General features: G+C 31.5%; 1 protein-coding gene across 1 annotated transcript; it reads right to left on the bottom strand.

Moving 5' to 3' along the window:
• Positions 1-1,470: 1,470 nt before the first annotated feature.
• Positions 1,471-6,940, bottom strand: LOC130805240 (rac-like GTP-binding protein 5). Its single transcript, XM_057669921.1, has 8 exons — positions 6,748-6,940; positions 6,460-6,639; positions 4,884-4,971; positions 4,697-4,806; positions 4,532-4,595; positions 2,083-2,147; positions 1,925-1,990; positions 1,471-1,838 (listed from the first exon to the last, which is right to left on the bottom strand). The coding sequence occupies exons 2-8, from the start codon at positions 6,556-6,558 to the stop codon at positions 1,734-1,736; spliced, it is 597 nt and encodes a 198-aa protein (XP_057525904.1). The 5' UTR covers positions 6,559-6,639; positions 6,748-6,940; the 3' UTR covers positions 1,471-1,733.
• Between the last annotated feature and the right edge of the window lie 2,507 nt (positions 6,941-9,447).

Genomic DNA, 9,447 nt, shown 5'->3' with positions numbered 1-9,447 from the left:
GTTGAAGTGGCCTTTCTTTTGAAGCTAGAACCTCCCAATGATTTTGCCACTTTGGTAACTTTTTAGATGTTTTTTTAAAAAATGAAGACATGATAATATTGAAATAGTTATGTAATTAAAAATAATTAAAAGACTAATTATGTAATTAAGTAATTAAGTAGAGAGAGTAGTAGATGAGAAAAATTGTGAATGAAAGTGATTGAAATTGAAGAGTATTTATAGAATAGGGCTAACGACTAGTTTTTTGAATTCTCCGGTCAGTTCCGGTCTAGTTCCAAGGAACCGTTGGGCCGAGTGAGCCGGTTTGGTTTGATTTGCAATTTCGGGGCGGTTCCTTAAAACCACTGGGCCGGGTGAATCAGTCCGTGATTCCGTGGTCCGATTTCCTTCCAACGGTCCGGCAACTTTTATTTTGGAACCTTAAGTGTTCCCGGTTTAGAACCTGTCCCGGGCGATTCCGGTTTTGAAACGATTTTCAAGCGATTCAAGACCGATTCGATTCCGGGTGGCCATCACTACTAAGGAATAATCAGGAGGAAAAATAAATGCTCGTATCAACAAATCAATATAAACTTTTAGGAAATGTATTTGGACATGGGATTTGAAGCATTAGATTTCTTCTAGAATCTAGAATTTAGCTATGTTGGAGCCATTTTTGACAAATAACTATTGACTGATAGTTAAAATTACTCCCTCTGTTAGTTGTCTAGATAGATTGAGAGTAAGCAGAACGTGGGAGATTTTTAAGAAAAAGTAGATATATATAATAAATGAAGAAAGAAAATAATTTACGTAGATGAAATTAAAAGAGTTAAAATGTATAGATGAGATTAAAAAAAAAGTGTTGGACCATTGTCAAAAAATAAAAATGATGCAAAATGTGTTACATAAACCAAAATAACAATTAATGCAAAATGAATGGAAAGAAAAGAGTATTGACTAAGTCAACTATATAAGTCAATTATTAAGATGTTTGGTAAAAATTATTTGCTAGTTATTAATTATTGGAGGAAACGTATGTCAAAAGTCAAAAATTAATGAAAAATTAATAGGCATTTTGATTTTTTCAATTAGCTTAAAGACATTTACAAAACGTTTTTTTTAACTATTTGACTAATAAAAAGTCAAAATACATAAGTCCATCAAAAAGCATACAAAAACACTCTTCAAGTGATCAGGTCAAGTGTTTTAGATAGATCAGCTAGTGCATGCTCAACTAACATGTTTACTAGGTATCATTTTTATGCCCACATCGAATCGAGTCATCTTTACTTGCAACTTCAAAATGACTCCTCTACTCCAACTTCAAAAGGTAAAATGGAACATATAATACAACTAAATGTAATATTGTAATGTAAAAGCCTCTAAGAGCTTAGTCCCTCTGTCCATTTAAGATTATTATTTTATAGTAACATATTGTGAAAGGAAACGTCACTATTAGTAGCAATCTCAAAACTCAAAAGAACAGAGTTTAACATAGAACTTTCTCCATTGATTAGAAACATGGTGCAAACTACAAATGATGACATACAATTATAACAACAATGTTGATTAAATCAACAAATCACACAACCAACTAATATTGCTACTTACGAACCCCTCGGTTTTTGTTGGTTACAAACTAATAATGGTCTAAAGAAAACCTCGCTACTTCCTTACGATAGATGAGTGTAGTTCCGAGATAAACGTAGCAGAAACCGGTAAAGTTGACCTCTTTAGCCAACATTAGCGTGTTACAATATTGAACAACCTTTCTGTGACTTCCTCCTCTTTCTTCTCTTCTGCTTAGGCGGTTGAAGGACTACTTTAATTGCCGCATCAAATACAGACTTGATGTTCTTCAGCACAAAAGGTACCGATACAATGTGACTAAAATGTCCGAAAAAAGCTTGGATAATAAGTTTACTGGGGTGAATTGAATTACCTGCTGTGTTTTTGCACTACACTCAATATACGCAGCTGCTCCAATCTGCTTTTTTAGCTCCTCACCCTTCAATAACAAAAAAACCGAGCATTTCCTGGTTAATGATCGGAAAAATTAGCAGCTAAAGACGGGAAATTATCTTTAGATTATTTATTTACCTGGGTTGTCGTGATAGGCACTGCACCAGGATGGTCTAGGAAAAATTGCTTGTCATCTCGCAGATCTAGAAAACCTCAGCAAAGTTAGGATGAATTCTTAGCACCAAACTAAAATTTTAAAAAGCCATGTATATGTACTTTAATAACAGATAGTCAAGTTAGTAAATTTGAACTGAAGTTCCTTTCGAGACTTTGTACTGCGTTCGGATGGACTATATAAGAGGGAGAGAAATATTAGGGACGAGAAGGGGGAAGATGGAACTTCATGAGAGATGATGGAGCTCCTTTACCCCTACACATCTTGATAGTGTTCATAAAAGGAGAAAATAGATACCTCACTCCTCCCTTTCCCTATCATGACCTATGTTACTTGGACTCAGGTACTGATGTCGGATACTGGTACGTGTCCAAGTGTTAGATATATCTAAATATTCAATTTTACGCTTAAAATGAAGTATCTAAGTATCATACCAATGTCTGAGCATCAAGGATCAGACACAGGTACGTGACCAAAATGAAGAGTTCGAGTAACATAGATCCTATCCAATATCCAAAGGAGGAGACTTGTTGAGAATCATAGGTTAGCCAAGTGGTTGAAAGCATTTCCAATTTTCCCTTCCACCGTTGTAATAGGGGTTCGATTCACACCATTTACATGAAAGTTAATTCTCCCTACCTTTGCCTTTATGGGATTTATCTAGCCCTAGAATCAAAAAAATGAGGGAACCTGTCCCCTTCGCTTTCTCTCTGCCTTGACTTTTTCTCCATTTACACTCATTCAAACAAAGTATAAGGAGCACACAAGCCTGGTGTCACTTATTATCGCTTAAATTCTTATTGGTACTTTGGCTATTTACACTCATCCAAACGAAGTATAAGGAGTGCACAAGCCTGGTGTCCCTATCTTATATTCTCACTTTAATATTTAGAAAGAGGGAAGTGCAAGCGCTAAGGCAACTTTTGGCTTGGGCATCATTTTGTTATCAGAACATGTGGACCTTGAAGTATCCTATATGCCAATGAGCCTCAAATAAGCTCAAGATGTAGGATTTATAGACTTTAAACTCCAAACCTTGCTTAGGGGGAGCCACTTAGTGTATTTAGATAATGCTCTACTAGTGCAAGCCATTTCGGGCATGATGTCACAACCTATATAGATGTAGAACAAACTAAGTATGACATACTAAAGTTCTACCAAGCCATCCTTTAGGTCGAGCAAAATCTTAAACAAAAATGGATATTTATGGATATCATGCACATGATATTGGCTTTCAAGCAACAAAGATAAACTTCATTCAAGTGTCACATATGAAGATGTATCAAATGATTCCTCAAGGGCTTGCTTCATCATAGTTTACTATCAATGAGGTAATATTCAAAGGAAGAATGATGGCTCACAACTCTGAGAGTTCCTTGGTTACCCATGTGAGGAAGCTCATTAGAACAAGTGCATATGCATTTGTCCTTGTGCTTCAACAATGAGGGTGTTTGGCAATTGACTATTGGCTGTTAGCGGTCGGCTTTTTTAATTGGCTTATTTGACCAGCTGGAAATGTTAGTTGTTTTTGTTGGCTTTTAAGCTAACTGAAAAAGTCAGCTATTTGTGGAGATGTTTGGTAAATTTTAATATTGGTTGTTGGCTGTTTATTAGAGAAAAAGTAGGCTAACAAGCCAAAAGCCAACCAAAAAAGCTAACTGGAGCAGCTTTTTCATTTTGGCTTAAAAGCCAGCTTTTCAGCTGCTTTAAAAGCCGTTCACCAAACACTTTTTTTGGCTGTTTAACCAACCTACAAGCCAAAAGTCAAAAGCCAACAAAAAAGTTAAGCTAAAAGCCAAATATTAAACACTCCCAATGTCTAATCCAAGTAGTGCATAATGACTTTATTCTACCTAGCTATACAACCCCCATATGATTCAACTTTACTCAAACTGACGTGAATAGACAAGGGGTCCTTCCTAACAAATCTTCTATGCTTGTTTTGCTTCCCTCTTGTGAGTACAATTACCTTATTTCCACATCATTCCAGATGTATCAATGTGTCACATGATTGTTAATCTCCTCATGCATTGTGAATCGAAAAATGGCAAATCATCGTTAATTTTGGGCTACTTGCGAGTCTTTTTGCATAAATAGTGAATTCAAAAGGCGAATTATGTTACATTGTTCACACAACAAATGAGGATAAGAAGGATGGACTATCTTAACCATCAATAACAATTCTTGATCCCAAGCTTCAAATGACCAACATAAAACCTCAAAACTTATCAAATATAATGTATAATAAAATTCCATCTATTCTTGATCACAAATAGATTCTAAACCATTTCCCAAAATTTTCAATGCTACCGATTAAGCTATATGATCACAAATATGCACCATTATTTTAATGCAATGCACCAATGCCAAATTGTGATCAGTAGGGTTCAAGATACTAGTACTACACCATACCTAGTTTTGTTCCGACAAGAATGATTGGCACACCAGGAGCATAATGCCTCAATTCGGGAATCCACTGAAACATTAATAGACATGAGAAAACATACATCAGGATGCACCTTAGCATGCAGAACTCTCAAGCATTATTTGTACAAATATTGTTCATCTGATTCTTACCTTCTTCGAAACATTTTCATAGCTGGCTTTGCTGATAAGAGAAAAAGCAAGAAGAAATACATCAGCCCCTCGATAACTCAACGGCCTCAGTCTGTTGTAATCTTCCTGACCTATTGCATAGCAGATCAAAGATAAAAACAAATTCAACAAGCATCTTGTCAAAGGAGAGAAAGAAAACTAAACATACCAGCAGTATCCCACAACCCTAGATTAACCGTGCTCCCATCCACTACTACATTAGCACTGAAATTGTCAAACACTGTTGGTACATAATCCTGTTCAAAAACAGGAGACAATTAGCATTACATTTTTCCAGAATAGTATTGCATCTCTAGAATATACAACTTTCATTTCACGCACAAATTCATAAGCAGAACAAACAATACAAACACAGCAGTTTGTGGGGAATGAGGGTAAGGTTTTAAGAACCTTATCTTTCACTGGATGATGATAAAGTCTACAAATTAGAGATATTAAGGGTTAAAATGTTGGCTCGACAAGTGTGAAAAACTAAATGGAACTAATAATTAAATAGGAGGTAGTATATTATCAAGAACACGAAAACAAACCAAACCCCTATGGAAAAGAAACCACGTCTATTCATTACTTGATTTACACTCATCATCAGTATCATTGTGAGTGTGCTTCCCAGACCATTCCACCCCAATCTAACCCCACCCCACCCTACCTTACGCCACCCCACCATCCAGCAAAAACATAATTTTAAAGTAATTACACAACTCATCTAATTCTTTTCAGAAATTTCTAGTTCAAATTGGTAGCATAAAAACGGAAAATTTAACTGCAATTCCACAATGCAGGTGCTTTTATCAAGCAGGTTTAAGAAACATACACTACACTATACCATGGCCTAACAGGGTGGATCAGATGTTGACTATACTTGACTAAATTCAACATGTGATATGAGGAACTAATAATCGTATTAGGATCCTCTCCATTACTTTTCTCTATTACCCATTCTAGGATTTTAACGCCTATTTTAGAGTAAAAAATAAAATGTCAAATTCCCCCTATTAAAACTCTATTAAGCAATAATAGCTATTAGATTGAGTAACAGACCCTCCATTTCATTTTAAGTAATGGAGAGGATCCTAACTCTAACCATCACCTCGACATCATGCCTAAAGAACCAAAGATCATTATATTAGCCCATGAAGTCATCAACTACATGGGATTCATGAAAAAAATTAAATACCTTCTAGCATTTTTCCTAGCATCAACAAAATGTATAATATCCAACTTTTAGACCCATTTCCATAGTAAGTTTGGATGATGAGGATTGGAAAGAAAGTATCTTAGGGTTTCAGCCAAGTATTTTCAATCTCAACCGCACACTACATTGTTCTTCATATAAAAAGCTCACCCACCCTCAAACCACTCCAAACCTAAAACCTAATACGCAAGTAGATCAAAGCACTATTCACAAAACAAAGAAACCCATCAACATCAACTAACAAGAGGGTAATTTATAAACTAGATTAACAACGTAATAAAACAAATCATCCTAGTCTAAATTAAAATCACAAAAAGGAGCTAAATTTGTTACATAAACACCAATATCAAAGCAAAATTTCAATTTCGATAAAGAAAAAAGGTCATTAAAGATAGATAAATGAAACAAAAAAAAAAAAAAAAAAAAAAAAAAAAAAAAAAAAAAACCATTTATGAAAAATAAAAATCATAAAACCCAAAAGCTCAAAATTGCAATTTTCAAAAAAAAAAAAAATGAGAAAATTACTTACAGTAGGAAAAGTGTTACTGGTGTAAGAGATGAGCATACAAGTTTTTCCAACGGCTCCATCACCAACGGTAACACACTTTATAAACCTAGAAGCACTCATTTTTGTTTCTTGTTGAGTAAAAAGCTTCCTCTTACAAATGCTTATGAAAGTTGGGTTCTTTGCTTTAGTTTATGTTCATATCTAGAGCCATTTCAAAGAAGATAGAAAATCGGTTAAAAATGAAAAGGAAAAAGTGTAAATGAAGTAGTAGAAATAGTAGTTGCATATTAAGAGAGAGAAAGTACTTACCTTTGAAGTTGGGAATGTGATTATGTGAAAGCTGAAGCATTTGGAGGGTTGGGATTGGAATTTGAAAGAGAGATGTATTGAATTTGAAGGATACAAAAAAAAGTTTGAAAAGAGAAAAATTAGAATTTTTTTGATTTGGTCTATCTTTGTGAATTGTGAGTCATTTGTGACTTGTGAGTGTGAGGTCTTTAAATTTTGGATTGAACCCCAACTCACCTTACCTTGAAATTTTGAAAAAAAATATGCTTATTTTTGTAAAATAATTCACAAAGTTGAGGGAAAAAATATTTTTCAAGTTAAAATCATTGTCAAAATAATTTTCAGCACTAAAATATTCAACTTTGCTTTCTAACATTATATTGACATTTAAATAGGGTCGATTTTGAGATTTTGAAGGCCCTAAACGAGAGATAAATTTTGAGCCCCTTATTATGGATTCACGTGCCAAGCACAGTTTATGAATAATTTGAATATAAAATTATTAATCTTATATGTGTAATTAAGTTATTATATGACTCTTAACTTCTTAAGTATATTGAAACTATAAATTGATTTGTTTTAAAAACTGTAAAAGTATTACTATTTAAATTGAGACTCATATTATTAATATATTACTATATAAAACATAATCATAAAATTATGCACTAAATAATATATAGTTTATAAGTAACTACATAAAATAATAGAAAATTTCTACACATAAAAAATAATATAAAAATAATTTAAATGTTCAATGTCTTTGTAAAACCTTAAAATATATTTTAAGCGTAAAGAACATGTTTTATACTATAATAATTCACATATAACTTAATTTAAGTATTTATGTATTATAAAGTTGTCAAACATAGATAATAAAATTATCACTTGAAATTTATTTCACCGATATCTTATCCTAATTATTAATTAGTATTTACTTAAATAACTAATGTGTAATCTATTTAATTTGTGTAATTTTTTAATATAGTCATGTAAGTAGTATATAGGATTATCTATGAAAAAATTTAAAAATTATTTTCTTTTCTTAATTTATTACAAATTTATTTTAAAGAAAATTAATAATTTACATAAATAATTAATATGTTATTCGATAATTATCCATTGTAATTAAAAGATATTACATATTTTCGATGATTGTTTATGCCAAAAAATTAGTAGTAAATAAGGTAAAGTTGTAAAATCTTTTGTAATTAATCAATTAAACAAATCTAATCAGAAAGATATTACATGATATGTTAAAAAATATTTTCCTAATAAGAAAATGAAAAGAGCAAGAAATTTTTTATTATAAAGTAGACATGTGTCCTAATCGTCTCTTTATTAGTATATTGTATCATTTTTAACATACTTACCAAATTAATGATATTGATTAACATTTTAGTCACATTATTCTACAGATTTCACAATATTATTCAAAAATTTACACAATTCTATAAATTTAGGAACAATATTATTCTACAACTAGTAAACAAATTTGGAAAATAATTTTGCTATATTAAAATATTATTTTCTTTTATTTTGGAAATAATATTAGAAATCATATTGAAAAATGATACTGATTAACATTTTAGTCACATTTCAGTTTCGAAATAATATAGGAATCATATTGGAAAATAAAGCTGTCCAAATCTTTCATTAGTAGCCTTTATTACAAAATAATATTATATTAATTTAAGTTTAGCCCTCAACAAAATTCAATCTTAAAAAATCACAAAAATTTACCATAAATTCTAAACTCTTAAAAATAATAAAGAGTTTGAAAACATAAAACAAAATTTAATAGACAAAATAGATAAAAATAAAATAAAATTTAAAAACGAATGAAACATAACAAATGCGTTCTTTGCTTCTTAATAAAATGCAATAGTGAAAGTAGGTATAGTATTAATAAATACACTTTAATTAAGAATCAAAAACATTGAGTTTAGCCTAGTGGTTAGTGCATACATCAATTTGCTTACATGTCTCAAGTTCAAGTCCTAGCATTTACAATATGTATATTATAATTTTTGTGAGTGGGTCCAAGGCATAGTTCCAACTTGCCCTTGCCCAGGGTCGGCCTTGCATTTAAAGCTATAATTTTAAAATCGCTGTCAATAACAAGGTTTTCCATTTAAGTGAAATCGTTGTCCTTGACAGCAATTTCTAACTGTCCATAAAATCCAGGTAGCAACCCAATATGACCTAAAATCGTTGTCTTTAATAGCAACTTTCCGATACACTTCTATAGTTATTATAAAAATACTTCCATTAGTTAGAAAAATACTTTTTTTCAAAATTTAATTTAAAATGTTTTTATAAAATAAGCTTAGTTATAGTTATTTCCAATTTTCCCTAACCTTTAAGCCACCCACTCCAGTTACACTTCTATAGCTCAATTGAACAACCTTATTTTTGAATTTTAAATTTTGAAGTTGAATTTTTTTATCATGAAATGAAGGAAAGATAAAAAGCTTTGCTTTTGTTCTTTCCAAAAAGAAAATGAATAAGTATCTTTACCTACATGGTCTAATTTTACGGTTTCATAAGCATAGATAACGGCTAATGTTGCGAGTCATCCTTTTAATATGAGACTAATAGATCAATCAGCTTAACTAAAGTTTTTTTCAATATACAATCAGTAATTAATCCATTTGAGTTTATAATTGATATTTTTAAGATCAAATTAATATCTTTTATAAGTTATAACTAATCATTTAATTA

The sequence above is a fragment of the Amaranthus tricolor genome, chromosome 2, assembly GCF_026212465.1.
Source record: "Amaranthus tricolor cultivar Red isolate AtriRed21 chromosome 2, ASM2621246v1, whole genome shotgun sequence".
NCBI lineage: Eukaryota > Viridiplantae > Streptophyta > Magnoliopsida > Caryophyllales > Amaranthaceae > Amaranthus > Amaranthus tricolor.
The sequence above is the reverse complement of the archived record's forward strand: the minus strand, read 5'-3'. Positions and strand labels throughout refer to the sequence as shown.

Excerpts from the sequence above, each read along its gene's own strand:
- LOC130805240 (XM_057669921.1), bottom strand. The coding sequence starts at position 6,558 with ATGAGTGCTTCTAGGTTTATAAAGTGTGTTACCGTTGGTGATGGAGCC. Across the intron at positions 4,972-6,459 it reads CCAGTAACACTTTTCCTACT|GATTATGTACCAACAGTGTT; the intron begins GTAAGTAATTTT and ends GTTTTTGAACAG. Across the intron at positions 2,148-4,531 it reads TCTTGTCGGAACAAAACTAG|ATCTGCGAGATGACAAGCAA; the intron begins GTATGGTGTAGT and ends GAGGTTTTCTAG.